Source organism: Eupeodes corollae, chromosome 3 (assembly GCF_945859685.1).
Source record: "Eupeodes corollae chromosome 3, idEupCoro1.1, whole genome shotgun sequence".
NCBI classification, from domain to species: Eukaryota; Metazoa; Arthropoda; class Insecta; order Diptera; family Syrphidae; genus Eupeodes; species Eupeodes corollae.
In genome coordinates, this window is record NC_079149.1 from 83,960,809 (window position 1) to 83,981,634 (window position 20,826).

Genomic DNA, 20,826 nt, shown 5'->3' on the forward strand with positions numbered 1-20,826 from the left:
TGCACATACACTCTTTAAGGTATTAGAAGTAACATAGGATACTTTTTATTAAAAAAAAATTTACGAAAAATAAGAAAATTGTTTGTCAAAATATCGTCAAATTTATCTACTTCAACGCCATCTAGCATCATAGTAATAAAGTTTCAACCCTGAATACTACAAGCTTTTAGTGTGGGATGAAAGTACAATGTCTCACAAGAAGGCTATAGAAGCTTTAAACCGGACCCTCCAGGACTTGCGCGATAGTACAGATATAATGGGAGGCATGGTAGTTTTATTGGCTGGTGATTTCCGTCAAACCCTCCCAGTGATTCAAAGGGGGACACCAGCATATGAAATTCAAGCATGCATTAAATCATCAAGCTTATGGCCGACAGTTTAAAAAGTCCGCCTGAACGAATATGAGAGTGCATCTTCATAATGACGTGGATTCAGGACTTTACCTAGAAATGTTGTTGAAAATTGGTGATGGTTGTTTTGACGTTGACGCTGAAGGCTACATATCACTGTCAAGAGAATTATGTAATTTAGTAGAAAGTGATGTGGATCTCATTGCTTATGTTTTTCCGGAATTGCAACAAAATTTGTGTAGTGATCAGTCGTTGTGTGCAAGAGCAATATTAGCACCAAGAAATGAAATTGTAAATAGGATCAACACTGACATTTTAAACGAGGTTGAAGGAGAAATGAAGGAATATTTGTCAATGGATACAATTATGGCTACGGAACTAAGTACTTCATATCCTGTGGAGTTTTTAAATTCACTTGAACTATCGGGTGTACCGTCACATAAACTTCAATTGAAACTAAATGTACCAATAATGCTTATGCGAAATCTAGATGCTCCTCGGCTATGTAATGGAACAAAGCTTCGGATAACAAAATTGGGACAGAACATACTTGGTGCTACTATTTCAACAGGTGTCGGTAAGGGAAATAGTGTTATAATACCTTGGATACCAATTATTCCCACTGACCTTCCATTCCAATTTAAAAGGGTTCAGTTTCCGTCAAGCTTAGCTTTACTGTTACTATAAACAAGGCACAAGGACAAACAGTACAGGTAGCAGGAGTGCATTTAGAAAACCCATGCTTTTCTCATGGTCAACTTTATGTAGCCTGTTCAGTGTTCACGTGTATCTAATGCCCGGAATTTACACATATTGCACCCGACGGGAAAACTTATAACATTGTCTATAAAAATATCTTAAATTAATAATTTGTATTTTATTTTTTTTTTAAATTGATAGAATTCAGAATTATTTATTTTTGTTACGGTGAAATATATTTTAACATTTGTTGTTGCATTTCAATAAGCATATATTAAGGTGTTTAAACTTCATTGTCTGTAGTAATTTTTAAAAATTGTTGATCTCAGCCAAGCAATAAAATTTAGTTATTATATTGACTTATTTCTATTATTATACCCTTACCCTTTATCTCTCATACTTATTTAATTTCTCCACTGCGGGCAAAGCCGCGGATAAAAAGCTAGCAGTATATATATATAGGCATAGTATTTAATTTTATCTAATCAATACAATTTTCTCTTAAATTATTTATTTATGGATAGGAGAATTATCATGCTAGAATGGCCATTCCATTGATCCTAAAAGATGATACATTTTTGGGAAGGCCTTTTGCATTTATTCCCTATAGCTCAAAAGTTCCAAAATAGGAAATTGCTGTCCACACAATGACAATGCCTTCTTCTTTGCGAAGATCATTAAAAAATTGTAGCAATCTGGACCTTCTAATTCGACTTCCAGTTCAATACCACGACATGTATTTTTCATTTTCGATATTCACCAAAAAGCCGTTTGCTGTCAAAACAACTAAAACCTTTGTTTTCAAATTTAAATTTAAAATTTAGAATTTGTAAAAACTTAAATAAAGCTTTAAATTATTTTCATAAAATCTTTTTTCAGACAAAGCAAATATCAGGTTTTTAAGAAGTAACCTTAAATAAGAGGTCATCAATTTGATATTACATCTTCTTTTAATTCCTGAAACTCGTGTTCAATCAAATCCTATTATTTTTGACGCACATAAATAGTATAATAGATCTTACTTAAAGTGTTTTTTCTTTTTGAAGTGAATTTAAACACGAATTTCAAGAACATAAATGTGAAAAAAAAACAGCAAAATTGACACTTTCGTTAAACCAATGGCGTTCATGTCTATTATTGAAATGAAAACAGATTCTGCAACATGTAATTTGTCAGTGCTACAGTAAAGTTTCTTTCCAACTTATATGCTTTGAATTAATTTTTAGAGAAAAGATGTACTTCAATTCACCTTTTTTTAAATCAACACTTTTTTTTTTTTACACTTCAGAATTTCAGAAAGTAGTAAGCTTATAGCAAGCGTCAAACTACAATCAGAGGCTCATCATAAGGGCATGTGTTAGTTACTTATAGCCTAACACACGCACAAAATACAAAACATAATTGACATTTAACTATTACAGAACAAAAAATAAAATGAGAACGTTTACGATAGTGGAGCACCGGTTCTAAACAATGATGTTAATTCCACCTTATTTAAATTTAAATCTATCGATGAACAGTTTAAGTTAGTTCTATGGAAGTCAATATGTATAAAATCAAATGTAGGCAGGTGATGAGTTCCGCCTCGGTAATTCAAATGCACACAAGATAGCAAATAAGGTGCATCAATTTACCATTAATAAGTCGATAAAAAAATACTAAGTCATTATTAACACGCATTTGATGGAGAGATTGCATTTGAAGAAGTAGAATACGATGTTCATAGGGAGGCAGATGATAAGGATCATCCCAAGTAATACCCTTTAGGACAAAGCGAATAAAATTATGTTGAATTGAATCAATACTTTTTTTATGAATTTCGTAATAGAAAGTCCATACCTACGAAACCGAAGCATATTCAAGATGAGGACGAACATGGCAATTATACAACGAAAGAGTAACATAGGGAACCAAGCATAGAACTTGCTTTATTAACGATAAAATTAATGTGATGTGTTAATTCTAAGTTGGAACAGAAATGAACACCTAACTCTTTAAATGTGGAGACGCGAAACAGCTTTTGCTGTCAAATACACTAACGATTCGTTTTTTTAGTAAAAGTTATCGTCTGGCATTTTAAAGGGTTGAGGGCAAGGCTATTTTTGCCACACCAAAATGTGAAACTATCAATATCGGGTTGTAAAAGGATACGATCATAGGTGGACTTTATAATCTTAAAAGTCTTCATGTCATCAGCAAAAATGAGAAGTTCACTTAAGCGTAGACATGACGAAACGTCGTTAACAGACAGGATGAACAGAAAAGGGCCAAGATGGCTTCCCTGGGAAACACCAGATTGAGCAACAAAAGGTTCAGAATGACAATTTATAAATTTTACCTCGTAGGATCTGTTTTCAAGGTATGACTTAGTCCAAGCTAATAAAAATGGTAGAAAACCAAGAGTTTTAAGTTTAAATAAAATAATTCCGTGGCTAAGTTGGTCAAAAGCTTTAGAAAAGTCAGTGTATACACAGTCAACTTCATAACATTATTCTAAAGCGTTTGAACATATGTTTGAGGATGTGAGGGGATTAGTAACGGTTGGTCTTTTTTTCACAAAACCATGTTATAAAATAAAATATGCTACGCTTTCACAAACAACTTGTTCAAACACTTTAGAAATGCAAGAAAGCTTTGGCAATGTGCCTATAGTTTGTTATATCCGTCTTATTGTTACCTTTCTTGAAAATTGGTGTTAGAAATGACTTCTTCCATATATTGCGAAATTTGCCTGTTTTTAGAGAAAGTTTTAATAAGAACGTAAGGGTTTCAGCTAAAGCATTACTACACTTTTTTAATACTATCGGGGGAATACCATCGGGACCGGCTGAGCAATCATCATTTTACGCAGATAAAAGATGAAGGACCGTACTCTGTAGCACAGGTATGTGACTACAGCTAGTTTGCGAAAAGGAGTGAAGATTATGAAAATATACTTCATCAACTTCTTCAGGGCTATTCAGGGCTATATCAGTAAGGTGATTGCTCAAGTCAAAAAAAAATGTCCAAAGGGGGGTGATATTTGTCAATATTAGTAATTCCTGATCTAGATTCTAGAACAAGAGTACTAATTTTTTGAGTTTTTAATACAGCTTGTTTGCTGTAAGTCAGTAAGAAGGACTTTATCAAGAAGAGATAATTCCAATTGTTAAGAAGAAGGAGAGGCTTCAAGGCAGGATTCGTCTTCGGATGGAATCCAGTCAATGTGTGGTAAATTAAAATCACCTAGAAGTAAAATATTGGTGTCAGAGCTTGACAAATTTATAATAGTCTAATGCCAAGGAGAGATCGTTATAAACAGACTCCAAGCTTTTTGGAGGAATGTAAACGTTTAAAATGAAAAAATTCTTAGTCTGTATCATTATCTTTACACATACCAGTTCAATTAATAATAAAAGTGTATTTTTTACCGCTATGAGAACACCTCCACCTAAATCCTTTGCATTACCAACATGACGATCGTTTCTGTAAACTTCGAACTTTTGACTGAAAAGTTCCGTGTCGGAAAAGCTTGAATTAAGCCACGTTTCTGTCAAAACGAATACGTCGCGTCGTGTGGAAATGATTGGGTGTTAAGAAAAAAATCAGCAGTCTTGCTACGAAGTCCCCTTACGTTTTGGTAGAAGAGCGCAAGCCTGTTAAGCTTTTTGACTTGGTTTTACCTTGTTTTTGACTTTGAGTAAATTCTTTGACTAAAGTCTCTGCGGGCCATATATTTGGGTTGGAAATAGAATCAAAGTAAGTGGGATTCGTTATTAATTCAAAAGATTAAACAAATTCCACAATTTTTAATTTTTGTTGACTCCCTGACATGAATTTAGAATTTTTCTTCTATCAATCAGTTACAATCTTCGACTTAGCAGACTGAAAATTACATTAAATTGCATCAGAAGAAAAAACGCAAAAAAAGGCAGAAAATTCTTCATATTTGATTCTGTTTTATTTTCCTAGGAAAAAGGTTCTATTTTCTTGTCAAACTTTCTCATTTTCTGGCTTTTTAGATCTTTATTTGTGTAGCATTCTTTCGCATATATATTTCTGCTTGAAATGCAGCCAAACCCCTATAACTAGATCTTAGGTGTTTAATTGAGAAAACTGTGTGAATCTTCGTATGCTTTCATATGTACATAGATAGTCGTCCAAATTAAATAGTTAGACCATTTCTGCTGGACAACAGTGCTCTTAAATAAAGTTGTCCCTTTACACATTGAAATGTAAATATAAGGTTAAGATACACTTTATGCAATTTAAATTTTGTCAGCCCCCTTAAGAAAATATTAAAAAAAACATTTGTAAGTGGTCCTCAAAAACTCATCTTTATGGTCATTAATGAAAAGTCTGAATCCACCCTGACTCTTGATAACTTGTTGCGCCAAAACACTTAAGTCTAATTTTTGGCATAATTTATTTATGCGCTTACGATAAATTGGCGGAAAGTGCTCGATTTCTTTATTCGGGATTTTCACATACTATTTTCAACAAATGGTCTGTACAACAAAATATATTCAAGACACAAGAATGCACCATGATGGGCAGACATCTATCTAAAACCTATGAAATAAAAATTGAGAATTGTCTTTGGACATTCCACCTGTGAATTTTTTTTCATTTAAATTCAAATACTTTGTCAGATCTTAACTTAATTCCACATTGCACTACTGGCCCTGAAATGGCGACATTATTTCTCCTCTGAGTTTTCAAGTACTTCAATGGTGAAGCTTCAACGCCCGTATTTTTTTAGGAACGAAACTTTTAAGTTTGCATTAATTTTGCTTCAAAACCTTTTTTAAAGATTCTTTAATTTTCAAGATTCCAGTGATAATCGGATGCGAAACATTCAATTCTTTTGTAAGATTTAAATTGGATTACCTTGCTTCAAGTTTTTAAATTGTAGCAGCATTTTACTTTATTTTAGATGCATCTGTATTATAAAAAAACGCATTCAGTCTTCCCCCAAATTGAAAGAATAAATTGTTTACTTACCTTATATCAACTTTCATAGATCTCTTGAATTAAAAATAACAAACAACTGATTCAAATTTATATCAAACAAAACAAACACTTGATGCATTCAAATAAAACTAACGATATATTCGATCGTTATGAGAAACAACCCAAACAATCATAATTTTCTCCGCCAAACCTACAAAAGAGCAAGCATAGCTAGTGACGTGAAATCGCTTTTATGGAAGTTTTGTATAGGAACTTGAATGACTAGCAGCCCATCTTAGTATGTCAATGCTAGTAGGTCAATGACGGATACAATATCAATAAATGATTTAAAAAAGAACAAAGATGAATCGACGAAAAAGTTCTTCGAGACCTCCTTCGATCATATGTTTCACTGCATTCAGTGGAAATTTAAACCGAAATATGCATACAATTTTTGTAGCCAATCAGCTCCATATCTAAATATACATTGCAACAATTTCATAGTGAAGTTGGTTAGTAAAATGTTCTATGCAGCCACTGATATCTTTTTCTTTCTTACTAAATATTTATATGGCAAAGTTTTGACAACCGTGCTGACAGATAAACTTGTTAAGTTGAAATGTCATGATTTATTAATCAAACTGAAGAAAAATAAGTATTCTTAAGTATACCATAGCTTTTAATATTATTTTTGTAATGAAAATAATACAACAGAATTATACACACAAGATTTCAAATGTCCTTTGAAAATCATTTCAACTCAATCAACAAAATAAATAAAAATTAAAAATGCAACACTTTTTCAACTCAAGTTCTCGATTATGCTTGGAAACGTAATATTTATCTGTGAATTCACTCATTGGACGTGTTCATTCGTTTTTGTTTTGGTGAATGCAGCCTAAAAACAAAAGTCAGCTGTCACATTTGACTTCTACTAGCAGCAAGGTTATTTGTTTTTAATTAGCGGAAAACTAGGAATAGGAAAAAGTTAATAATGAAAGAGTCCTTTAAACCGTAAGTTACTTAAATGTTTTAGTTTTTAGAATATGTGTTCCAAAATTTAATATTAACACTCAAAACTGCTAAGTATATCACTAAATTTTAGTGAAGCCACGACCGTCGGGGAAGGTGGGTCAAGCAGAGCTTCAGGTCATGGACGTCAAAACAGTCTCGAAGATATGAATCTCGACCAGTTCCTCAAAACCACCAACTATGAAGATACGGTGAAGCAATTAGATATATACTACGGAATAGGTAAATAATACTCTGTTAGTTGTTTTGAAACAAACAAATCATTGACCTTTATTTTCTAGTTAAACGCCAACTTTTGCGTTTTCAAAGTCCCATTACCGGTTTATTTCCTGTAATGAGTACTGACCAAGAAGTGGGGAGTGTTAGAGATAGTATATATTGTGCTGCAGCCGTATGGAGTCTCTATCAAGCATATCGACGCATTGATGACGATCGTGGTAAGTCCTATGAACTAGGACAGTCTACAGTGAAGTGCATGAGAGGCATTCTTCAATGTTGGGTCAAACAAGCTCACCGAGTAGAGCTCTTCAAGCAAAGACAATCAAATCAGCATGCTCTGCACAGTAAATTCCACCTTCATACGGGAGAAGAAATCTATTCTGATGATTTGTATAACCATCTTCAAATCGATGTGGTTTCACTGTACCTTATTTTCTTGGTTCAGATGATAACCTCTGGACTGCAGATTATATACACACAAGTTTGTTTTTTATTAATAATTTATTTATAAAAATCATAAAATTAACTAATTTGTTTTGTTTGTGTTTTTAAGGACGAAGTGGCTTTCATTCAAAATCTTGTATACTATGTAGAAAGAGCTTATCGTACACCAGACTTTGGAATGTGGGAACGTGGATCTAAATACAACAATGCTACACCTGAAATTCATGCATCTTCAATTGGTAAAGTTGAATCCACTTACTGAATGAGTCTAAAAATAAATTATTGATCCTAAATAATTAATTTAAGGAATGGCAAAGTCGGCTCTTGAAGCAATAAATGGATGCAATCTGTTTGGAGAGAAAGGTGCATCTTGGAGTGTCGTTTATGTTGATATTGATGCACATAATCGAAACAGAAGTATTTTTGAAACTATGCTTCCAAGAGAATCCAGTTCAAAGGTAATTAAATATCAAAAATTGATTATAATACATTTTATTTTACCAGGAAATTAACAGTCAAATTCTGAACAAGAATGTTATTGTTTTTCAAAAACAATGTATAGGTAGTCGTTAGAATTTTCTTTCTTCTAACAGTACAACCAAATCAAATACTACTTCGTCAAAGATCAAAACCCGCTCTTTTAAAGTGTCATTTAGCAACATCATTTGTAATGCTTAAAGGAATTTTTAATGACAAATATTTAAGTTATGAAACCGATGATAACAATGATTAAAGACTACATTGGTCAACAAGGTTTTGCAACTGGCAATAATATTATATTTTTCTTTAGGTTTTGATGTCCTTACTTCGAATCTAACGTCAAAGTTAACCATCAGGCGAGGCTTTGAAAATTTCTGAATCATTTTTTTCAATAAAATTAAAGATGGCTTTTCATGTCTATAATATTTATCTTAAATTAGGGTTGATGATTCTTCCTTCTTCGGGTAATCATCCACACGAGTACCCCTTTACCCGGGATTCTTGTACCTAGATATTCGGGTATTGTGGATATTACCCGGGTAACCGGGTATCAAATATAAAAGTGAGGTCTTTTTGCTTTTTAAAAAACATTCATAAATCCTAGAAAACATTATGTTTGAAAAACAAAACAATTTATTCGGTAGGTAGTCCAAAATATACAAACAACGTATGAAATGTACAGAATTCTTATTCTGTTACTTTGTCAGAGCACATTGCCAGAATTTTGTTCTTAACAAAAGCACGAATTTTGTCTGCTACTTCACAATTGTCAGTTTTAAAGTCCAGGACACAGGGGCGGCTCCAGGATTTATTTTTAGGGAAGGCACAATATATATACATATATATAAATTATATACATATATCCTTTTTCTGAGTAGTTTTTTACTCAGCCAAAGACAAACTTCAATCTTCTGACTTTTTGGGAATCAAATTTATTAATGACAGGCTCGGGGTTCTTGAGAAGTTCGTAGCTTCCTTCATTTTCAATGGATAGCACTCCTAAACTACTTAGTCCCTTCCCAGTCATTGTGGCTTAAGTTGGATTTAATTATTCTCATTGTGGAAAATGTTCTTTTTGCGGTTGCCGTAGAGACAGGCATTGCCATTAAAATCGTCATAATAAGTTTTAATTCTTTAAATGGTGGGAAATCGTCTAAGTCTATTAACACATCTAAACCATCTTTAGCGCTGCCAAACATTGATTTTCCCAAACCACAATGCACTTTTAAGATGGATAAGAAGTCTGTGTCTTTTCCTTGAAGCTCAGCAAAACTACTGGTCAGCTGTAGTTTGCTTAGAGCATTTTTTTGTTTGCGGCGTTAGAAGTTTAGGTGGAAACAGACAATGCTACGAGAAACATACTTGTGAAGTTCTATTGCCCACTTTAGCTAGTTCAGATTCCTCAATTAGATTAGTATTTTCATCATTTAAGCAGTTCAAAAATTGAAAGGCCAAATTTAGTTTTGTTTGTTGCAGAAATATTCCTGAACATTTCTTTTTCAGGGACTATGTTAGAGTTAGATTTTTGTTTGTAGTTAGATTTTGGAATACAAATTTCAGGGAACCATGTTTTAAAAACAAGTTGCTTTGTTTAAAGCATCTTTAAGGAATTTAAATAGGCAATATGGTTACACACCATACGAACTAAATGAGTGCATAAAATGGATTTAAGTAACTTTTCTATTCCAGTATGGGGAAACCGAACACCTTATAGAAAAAAATCAGTGAACGCGCCGAAATCCATACTTCTTGACTAAATATTGTTATCTTTTGTGCTCACGTATAAAATTCCGAATTTTGTAGCATATGAACATTTTTAGACATTTTACAATGTGAAGAATTTAATATGCTATGAAATAATTTGTTTCTAAAAAGTTGATGAAGGTTAGCTGAAGCGGAATTTTTTTTAATGAACATGCTTAAAAGATTATTTGCTTTCTTAAAAATATTTTTCTACACTAACCTCTGCTTTATATCTTAAAACTATTGTTTATGTATATTTTCTTCTATTTTCTGCATTTATAAAATGTAATCTACGGTAGTATTTATTATATTGAGAAAAGCAAAAACATATACGTAAAACTCATTAATTTGTTTTCATTATTAGCAACATTTTTACTAAACATATACTTCAAACAATAATAAGTAAACTTGAAATTTGGTAACTTAACATTTTTAAGGAATGAATGAAAATTGGAATTTTGTTTTGCCATATATATTTTTGAAAATTTACCCTACCAGCCTACCTGCTGGAGCCGCCCCTGCTTGGGCAGGTTAAATTTCCTTTTGCAGTGAACCAACGCTAGCAGGCTAAAGCAATTTTTATTCTCCTTCATGTAGTTAATCCATTCGGCGAGCTTTAACAAATCTCTTTGTACTTGCAAAGTATTATAAAAACAATTGCAAGTGTTCCATTTTTAAAAGCCTAACCTTTGTGACTTTAATCAGTGCATTTTATTGTGTACTTGCTAAACATCTTACTTAACTATCTTGGGAACAAATAACGGTATTGAATTCGGATATATTCAAAAGAGTTTGTTGAGTGCCTCCTACGTCTTAAGACTTAAAGTCAGTTAGCTCAAACATACTTATTTTGCAAATATTGCTGTATCTTAAACCAAGCACCTATTTTTGCTTTAACTTTTATTATTCATACCCGGGTACCAGAGCTATTTAATTCTTTATTACTTGCTATTTTATTATGTTACTATGACTACCTTATATGGTAATACAAATGTGTAAATTATTGAAAAGTAAAATATGTACCGTTTAGCGAAAAATGAAGATTGTTTGTGATTTGCGTTGTTTTTAGCTGCATTTTTAATGTTTGTGTTTTTTTTAAAAAGAAAATACTAATTTTTTAGGTAACTAAATATTCCTTTAATGATCTATATTAAAAAATAAATTAGTCATGGCAAAAAGAAAATGGTGCTCAAAAGGAAAAAGAATTCTGATCTTGAAAATTAAGTCAAAAGGGCGGACGGTAAAAGACATTTCTAAGTTGTTAGAATGCTCCAGGAAGCTGGTTTATAATACCCTTCGTCATTTCAAAAAGTTTGGAGTGTTTGAAAAAGTTTTACAAAACCCCAGGCCAGAAAGACAACTACAAATTAAGATAGAATTATTTATAAGTTATCAACCAAGGACCCGTTTAAGACCTCCAGTGCTCGAAGCAAACTTTCAACGAACTATGGAGTAAATGTTTCCTCAATGACCATAAGACGCCGATTAAATGAAAACAATCTACGTGGGTGCGTTGCTCAGAGAAAGCCGCTTGTATCAAAAAAAAAACTGAAATATATGTTACAGTTTACCAAAGCTCACCTAGACAAACCAATTAGTTTTTGGAAAAACGGTTTTTACAGAGATGAATCCAAATTCTGCCGGTTCGGTTCTGATGGGAAAAAATATGTATGGCGTCCAAAAAACAGGGAATATGATCCAAGGTACACCATAAAACAGTGAAACACGGTGGAGGCAACGCTATGGTGTGGGCTGCTTTTTCATGGCAAGGCCGGCGTTGGCCCCATAGTAAAAATTGACACCAAAATGAACCAGAACGTAAACAGAAATATCCTGTTGGATCATATTATGATACCCTATATATGGTGCTTCATGCACGACTACGACCCTAAACACACTTCAAAGTTAGTGAAGTGTGCCTTAGAGGTGAATAAAATCGACGTTTTGAAGTGGCCAGCACAATCACCCGATCGCAAATTTGTGGAATGATGTTGAACATCACATTGAGCAAAAAAAAAACAACAAATTTAACACAATTGTGACAGGACATCAAAAATGCTTGGTATTCAATTCCAAAGTCACGATGTTAGGCTTTGGTTGAAAGTTTGCCACGAAGAATTGCTTCTATACTGCCAAATAAAGGGTTCTCTACCAAATACTAAGAAAAACTTAGAATTGATAACGTTAAGTAAAATTTTATCAAGAAACTGTTGAATGGGCTAAATTCGTGTCCAGGCGAAAAATTGATGTTTCATCATTCCATACTTTTTTCTTCTTACAGATGTTAAACATATTTGATGAAGTACTATGAAAACATAGTGCTATGTATATGTAATGTAAATAAAATATAACTAATTTCAATATAAGAAAACAAATTGAAAATTAAATGGTTTTTATTTTCTTTAACAAGTGTGCTAAATTCTTGTCCACCACTGTATGTAGTTTAAATCAGGGTTCGGATTCGGAATCATCACCAAAAGCTTCATGTAAACATAACTTTAAAGATTTTTCAAAGCTTTTTAAAAAGACGAGAAATAAGTGAAGTACTAAAATTTTGTTAAACTACAGATAAAGATTTGTACTTTGCAAAAATATAATCCAAAAATAATCCGTTCTATGGTTTTTTCCATGTTTAAAGAGAGAATACTAAAAAAAATAAAAAAGAAATTTCAATTCGAGACCGCAAAATCCTTTAGAAATACTTAAGAACAGTGGAACAAATCTCTACATCGCTTTGGAGATAGTAAGATTATTGCACTTGATATTTTAAAAGCATTTGATGAAGCTGGGCACCAAGCTTTATTATCGAAAAAGTGTGCTTTTGGTATTGATGAATCTCTTCTTAGTTAGATTAGAAACTACCATTCTATCCGTTCAATACAAGTATTGATGGATGCTTTTGAACCTGCAATTTATACATGCTGGTGTCCACCAGGTCTCCATTTTGTCTCCGACTCTCTTTCTTATATTCATAAATGATCGCTTTTCTGCCATTTTAACAGCCAAATAGGGAATCACGAACCGCTTAGAATTTAATTTGGATTGTTAAAGCAATTGCAACCAGGAAACTTGTCAACTTTCAGGACTCAGTATTTTTACATTTACATCGATTAAGCCAGTTGCATTCCACCCCTTAAACAATTCAACCGTAAGAGTAGCACTTCCAGGAATGCTCACCAGTTAACCCTTAAGTTAAATTTTGGGTGTGCTGTTCAAGCATAGAGATTCTTTCTTAAACTGCACATCCAGAATGTGGAATGCTTTGACCAACCCCGTTTTTTCCTCCATTTTGATATTCCGAACTTAGGCCAATGTGCCCGGCATCTCCTCTTAAATTCTCCCCTGTTTTCCGAACGCTTACTCTTTGTTTAAATGTTAACATATACATGGTACTAGTAAATTTTTGTAAATCGAAGTTTTCATAAAATTACAAGAGATTGCACAGAAAAAGCCCCTCGTTGTTATGGTCTGACTTGGTGCTTCTCAACCCGTAAAACGTCATTAAGATACATGATTTTTGTACTTTTATTAATTAAGTACAGCTGTAGACAACTAATTAGAAACCGGCGTTGTATATCGACGCTGAAAAATACGTAGGCATTCCAGCAACTAAAAGACCCCAAACATGCCGCTGGAATCACACACACAAAATTAAGGGACGGATATATCACCATTTTTTGAATGGTAATAGGCAAGTTCAGATCTTAAATGAAAATATTGCCTTCTTGAAAACGTGTTGTTATTTGCAGTTTTGTCGTAGAGTATATCCTAAAATAATTCCAATAAAAAAAAATAATTTAATAATATTTATTATTTACTAAGCGAAGAAACTGTTTTCAAAGTATATACAAATTCTAATTAGCTGTTCACAGCTTTATATTATTCAGTTAGGTAATTTTAGATAATTATTCTGCTATTCGTAGCGAATACAAATTCAAAAAATAAATTATTAAAATTGGTAAATTCGTTCGATTCACTAATTCGATTTTTTTAATTTATTAAGACAATTAAACAAATCCTCATTTATATTACTTTGATTTATACTCAGAAAATAGGACTTTCTATGACCAATATTTTGAAGTCATAAGCATAAAATGTAAATCTTGTTTAATAAAAAATAAAATGTATTTCAGGGAGTAGATTCGTCTCTTCTGTTGACTCTGTCCTTTCCTGCTTTTGGTTCGCACGAAGAAAGCCTCGTTGACCAAACTAAAATGAATGTCATCAAAAGATTACGCTGCAAGAAAGGTTTCAAACGTTTTAGCCGAGATGGATATCTAAGTAAAATTGAAGACAAATCACGAAGGTAAATACGAGCATGGATATGTCCATTGTTTTTCTTTCAAAAATATATACAAAAAGAATTGAAACTCACCATTTTTGCTGGCACTTCTCATATTAATTTTAAAACCAAATTAATCTTGTTATTATATTTTTTTAGATACTATCATAATGGAGAAATAAAAGATTTTGAAGGCTACGAATGCGAATGGCCGCTATTTTTTATTGTCATGATCATCGATGGAGTTTTTAAAAACAATCCTGAACAAATTGAGGAATATCAAAATGATCTACGACGTTGCATGCACACAGACGAACACGGCGATCCATTTGTTACCATGTTTTATGCTCCAGATGGAGAAGGATCTTATCTCCGAGCTCCATCTCAGTCGTTATTTCTTTGGGGACAATCTCTATTCATTATAGCTCAACTCCTAACAGGCGGTCTATTGCACATTAATGAACTAGATCCAATCCGTCGTTATTTGCCAAGTTACAATAGACCACGTCGAGGTGGACGCTACTCAGCCTTTCAAGTAAGAATATTTAATTGTACCTAAATATATTTATAATCATATTCAATCATCACATACAACAAAATCCTCGTGATTCTACTCAGATGTAAAAAACAAAAATATTTATTAGGGATTTCTTGAAAAAAAAATTGGCTTTTTAATTCGATAATCCAAAATTCAATTTCAAAATTTTGTCATCCTCTTATCCTTTTCTTTCCACACTCTACACTATCTCCAGGGAAAAGCTGATGATGGCCATAACGTAAGTGTTAAAACGTCTATTCTAAATTGTTCACTGTTTTTTTTTTTTTAATTTTCTTTCAATTCTATTTTATTTTCACTGTTGACTTCCTTTAGAATATTTTTTTGAACAATAATATTTTCACTTGTACGCACAAGCACATTTTGCATTTTAGTTTCGGCATTTTACTATTTTATACTTATAGTGATTTGAATGTAGCTAAAAATCATTTTTATTGTTTAAAACATGGCTTTCTTTAGTTGTCTTAATTCTCATTTAATGATTATCACAAAATATTTATTAGGGTTTTAAAATGTCCTTACAAATAGTTTTCAAAGTTTCTCCTTACTTTGAAAGGCAATTTCTTAAAATGTACATTGTTTGCATGATTAAAATAGCATAAAAGTATATATTATACATAAGGTATTTATTATTGTAGACAAGGTTTATAGTCATAAATCTCTCAACTAAGCTAATGCTAACCACTCGTTAGCTATAAAAGTGCCCAAAAAAAGATATTTTCTAAACTTCACCAGCGGTTAGGAAAATACAAATACTTCAAAGAAATAATTCTAAATTTATAGAATTATATGCTTTTTGGATGTTGAAAGTTTAAAAACATGTGTGATTGAAGACTTTTAAATGGCAGACTTAGGTAGTATTTATCTGATAACATGTCAGATCAGTAAAACATTTCAAATTGTCAACTTTTGGTAACGTTTAAGTGAAGTCTACCAATTTAGAAAAACAGGTGCCCTACTTTGTAACTCGATTCTACTTTTGATTCTATTCGAAACTCATTTCCGATTCTACTTTCAAATCGTACTACGTATGAAAGTAGAATCGCATGCTGGAGTGGAATCGGCTAAGGTGATTGTTGACTATCAATTTTTTGATAGTCAAATTGACTATCATTTCTATTCCATCTGTGTAAGATGATTAAACTCAATTCAATTCGATTGAAAAATTTCAGATTCAAATTGTCAAAATTCGTTGTTGCCTTGGTGAAATTTTAAATTGATTCTTATAAAATATCTAAATAAAAGATTCAAATTTGCTGATTTTTAATAAAATTCTTACTTTTCTTGCTTTTTTTCGAATGTCGTAAGCTTTGTAGGTCACAGGAATGTGTTTTTTAAGAAACAAAGAAAATTTTCCAGTCGTTTGTGTAAGCGTCTGGTAGCTCTATTCGGAATAAACAAATTTGTTTGAAAACGACTATCACATTTTTTTGTGATAACTTTTTATTTATCAATTTGACTATCACCTTATGTAGATCAAATTCGATCATTTTGATCGTCATTTATCAACAATCACCTAAGCCGATTCCACCCCTGGGTATACCAACTTGTTTTCAAAAATTGTACTTTCGAACGAGTTGTTTGACAGTTTTAAAATTTGGTTTACTTTGCAAGGAAAGAAGATCGGTACGAGCCAATAATAGAAGAGTTAGAGAAAATTCCTAAATAAGCGTCTATTCGAGCTATTGTGACTAAATTTCTCACCAAATCTACATTTTTGGACATTAAACCACCAACACGCTTACGTAGAGTGTGAACAACGTGTACAAATTTGAGGAAGGATGTAGGTGTGAAGCCTTTCCAAATAAAGCTGGTGCAAGAATTGAAGCTGAACTACCTACTGCAACATACAATTTTTGGTGAATAGGCTCTTGGAAAGTTGGCCGAAGATCCACTTTTTTGTCGAAAAATGTTTGGTTCAATGGGTTCGTAAATAAGCAGAATTGTCGGTTTTGGGGTGAATATCAGCCAAAAGCATTGCAATGCATCCAGAAAAATAGTTTGGTGCGGTTTATGGTGGTCAACATTTACATGAAATAATCTTCAAACATTAAATTATATGGACCTTACTATCGATTCAAACAATGATTTCATGCATTTTTCTGAATTTTATGTGTTTCTTTTGGAAAACTTTCCTATAGCTTTTAAAAAATTGCCCGTTATATACGATAGAATATTTGAACGCATTCTTAATGCAAAATATATACTTTTGTTTTAGTTTTGTTAAGAGCTATCGTCTTTCTAAAGACGAATTTATGTTCTTACTTAACACCATATTATCCGACATGACTACTCTCAGAAGACAAGATGCTGTTCCGATTATCATTAAGTTATTATCAGCAGCATTAAATTCTTTGGCAACATGAGGTTACTAAATCCAAATCGGTGGTGAAAAGGAATTGCACAGCAAACAATGTCAAAAATACTTGCCGAAATTTTGACCCCAATCGAAAGAGTCATGTCATGAATGAATGAAATGAATGAGGAAAAGCAACGAAAGTAAAAAAACGCTATTTTCGGCAAAAATCACGAATTCCCGGTGTAATTGGGGTGGTAGATGGAACTCAAAAAAAACTTGGCTCGCAAACACATTTGATATAGTGTGATTATTTTCGATTTTGCCTGGTTTTTCTACTTTCGAGTTACGTAGTTCCTCGTTTATTCGAAGGTTCATAAAAATATAGTTGGCACTACTAGAACTATTCAATTTCCGTTGGTTCAAAAGTAGTCAAATAGATACATAACAATTTTTCGAATTCGAGCAATTTCATTGTAGAATCGAGTTAGATAGTAGGGCCCCTGTTTTTTCATCATACAAAAACTATTATTGTTAGATGTGTTTGGGTGTTGGATCATAAGGTCATGATTTAATATAACTCAAAAGTAAGAAAATAACAATAGAAATAGTTCCACACATTGTAACATATATTTTAAATCTGTTTGATTTGAGAACAATTAAGTGGTGATTCTCATCGGCTTTGTTGATCTTTTTGATGATTAAATGAAAACAATTTTCATCTGATTTTTCCCAACGTTTCGACGGTGATTGCCGTCTTCTTCAGGGGATGTCTTTATTCACATAAATGATAAGAGTGTTTATTAAATACATACGAATATTATGTAAAGCTTTCAAGTATGACTTACATTGATTTAAATATTACAAAAACATTAAAACAAAAAATAATTTAAACAATTAAAACAATTAAAATTTAAAGTGCTTCCGACTTTGAAGACTTGTCACTGTTAAATGTAAACTGTTGAATTGTTTTTGTCTGAAACTAAGGAACAGTAAACGGCGGATATGTTTTGAGTGTCTTGTTTGCGGTTCATATTATTTTTGTTATTTATTATGTGAAGTGTTTCACATAACACATTGTATATTTTAAATCTTCAGCTAATAAATTTGGGAAAAAAAATCCCTTGAAGAAGCTGGAAAATAGCCAGCGAAACGTCGGGTAACAGAAGATGAATTAGTTTTTTATTAATTGCATCAAAAATATTGATCATTAAAGCCCAATCAAACAAACATTATTATTGTTAGAATTCAGTTTTTTAAAGATAAAATGATGATAACTTACCTCTAGAACTTACATATATCAACACTCTTAATTCATTTTGTTTATAATTTATTCATTTATTCATGAAACTTTATAGTAATTTAGAACTCTGTAATAATATCTATCTACAATTTCATAAGTTTAAAATATGCAATCTTAAATTATTTTCTTTAATTTTTAATTTTGTTTACATTTCTTTTACCATATTAAATATGTACACGTTTAAGTCGATTTATTAAATAATTATATATGTATCTATCACTTTTCTGTATTTAAAGTACAGTAAGAATATATTAAATGAATACAGTTGCTTATAAAAGCATATAACTTATATTACTGCAATAATAAAAATTATAAGATATAACAATCCCAACATGACCAACATAGGAGAAAAAACCAAAAATATTTTCAATTTTAGAGGTAACATCTAATAAGCTGCTGAAAAAGGGAGTCTTTTTGTTGTTTTATGGAAAAATGATTTTAGGTTGAAAAGAATTTATATTTTTCACCTTTCATAATATTTTTATTATACGCAAGTCATAAATATAATACATACCCCGGATCATTTTTAAAAAAGATATTATACATAGGTCTAGATTTCGGTCGAAAAATCACTTTGTTTTCCTAGATATAAAAGTGGGCGGAAAATAGTTAGAAACGATGACATTTTGGCCATATTTAACACAAATGGAAAGTGTAACGTAACTGTTATAGGTCTCCTTTCACTGATTTTTTTTAATGACAAAAAAAAGAAAAAGGAATTTGAGTTTTACAACTTTAATTTTGTTATTTACAGTAGTTTCGGTGTAACGTGAACTATTATTAACCGAGCATGTTCTTCTTTGCGAATTTGTTCATGCTATCGAAGGAGTAGTACATTAAGTTTTCCAAATAAATAAGACATGCGTTTTGCAAATTACTGAAACCGACCTTTTCGCGCATTTAAGTAGGCTTGGTATGTGGTCTTCCCAGAATGCTGTCTTAGCTTTAATTTTGGGATTTAATTTGAGCACAAATCCTTTCTCTCAAAATAGTTAGAGGGATATCCCCCTCCTTTAGCATTTTGCTATTGGTTTTCTTTTTAAGACGTAGCCAAGCTGGATTTAAATAGCCAATAGCGTCCCCTATGAATATTAATTTCTTTGGAGCTTCAATAACATGAGTCCCTGTGGCTACAACTCATGCCAAAAGACTGTTTCTGTAAAAAAGTTGTATAAGTCTTATGACATTTTGATCCATTGGCTTGATGAGCGACGTCACGTTTGGTGGCATAAGCTAAATAAGCCAGTTATAAATAAATCTGATTCCAATTCATTTTTGGGAGTATGAAATGGAGCATTATCTATCCACAGTTAAACTTTGCTGAACAATCCTAAAAAGTTTCTGACCTTAATTAAAAGTTTGAAATATTTGTTTAACTGGAATCTGGTTTACATGTTGTACATGGAGATTCAAAATCCGTTCCAAAGCTGCATATCTGAAATGTATAAGCTCATTGGATCATATGCAAAATAATGAGTTCAAGCTCTTTACTCATTTTTCTGAGAACTTTCTTTGAGTGGTATGCAAACAAAATACAGAGACCGATATCGATCTGAAGCTGTGAGTTCGAACTCAAAATGTTGAGGTCTATCTCTAAGCTCTATGCAAGAAAGTTCTAGTTTTGACATGCAAGAAGATGAGCAAACGCTTGATTGCATGAGATCGATCTCATAAATAGTTGAGGATGGGTTTTCTCTTACTCAGTTGATAAAAAACTATCAAAATGGAGGAGTTTTTGAATAATTTTGATACAAATCGTGTTTATAAAGATGTCCAATTGGTGAAGGTTTTCGAAAATTGTATAAATTTAGAAACAGGTGTGCAATTATTGATAGATGAGTTTTTGGGCCCAACCCTGGAAACATGCAGTGGTGCTTTGACTCATCAAGAAAAAATGAGGATTTTGCTGCGTTATGTAGGAGATCCTAGATTTCAAAGCGGTGTTGGTGAAGACAATGGTGTCAGTCAATCAACGATATCAAGGGTGGTACAGCAAGTCGCAACAAAAATTGCAAGCTGTGCAACTGATTGGATCATATTCATAAACACTTCTGAGGAAATAGAAGAAGCGCAAAGGTTATGGAGCAGTGAGTATGAGTTTTCTTACGCCATTGGTGCCCTCGATTGTAAGGAAACCATTTTATCACCACTAGGAGTACGTCAACCGCAATAAATGTACAGGCTACGTGCAACGCGGATGAAAAATGTACAAACATCAAAATAAGCTATTTTTTATCCCAGTCGTCCTTAAGAATTATTTTCTAATGTCCAGTTATTTTAAAATCTATTTTGCTTTTTAAGCGGGACTTTATATTTGACACTTTTTTAGTAATTTTTTGTTTTCACTTATGTCCTCGCCAAATTTGTTTTTAAATGTTTCTATGATTTTAAGAAAAGCATCTCTTTTTCTTGCCTTCAAAACTGGTAACCTCAACTTCTCTTAATTAGTTTTATTTACTAGAAATTCTCTAAGATGGTAAATATTATTGT

The 20,826-nt window shown here is 32.2% G+C and overlaps 2 protein-coding genes across 5 annotated transcripts in view; both read left to right on the forward strand.

The window, feature by feature from the left end:
• The first annotated feature begins 401 nt into the window (after nt 1–401).
• On the forward strand, nt 402–1,037 carry LOC129950656 (uncharacterized). The gene has a single exon (XM_056062582.1). The coding sequence runs from the start codon at nt 402–404 to the stop codon at nt 1,035–1,037; it is 636 nt and encodes a 211-aa protein (XP_055918557.1).
• Nucleotides 1,038–6,868: 5,831 nt separating this feature from the next.
• The window catches only part of LOC129952903 (probable phosphorylase b kinase regulatory subunit beta), a 32,508-nt gene continuing 18,550 nt past the window's right edge, over nt 6,869–20,826 (forward strand). For 2 of the 4 annotated variants that reach the window (XM_056065847.1, XM_056065849.1), the window contains exons 1-7: nt 6,894–6,995; nt 7,069–7,235; nt 7,295–7,713; nt 7,786–7,915; nt 7,983–8,134; nt 14,033–14,205; nt 14,341–14,716. In XM_056065847.1, coding sequence (XP_055921822.1) covers nt 6,976–6,995; nt 7,069–7,235; nt 7,295–7,713; nt 7,786–7,915; nt 7,983–8,134; nt 14,033–14,205; nt 14,341–14,716 — 1,437 coding nt within the window. In that variant the 5' untranslated portion in view covers nt 6,894–6,975. Of the gene's footprint in view, nt 6,996–7,068; nt 7,236–7,294; nt 7,714–7,785; nt 7,916–7,982; nt 8,135–14,032; nt 14,206–14,340; nt 14,717–14,933; nt 14,958–20,826 lie in introns of all 4 variants that reach the window. The other 2 variants (XM_056065848.1, XM_056065846.1) reach the window with 2 other exon arrangements.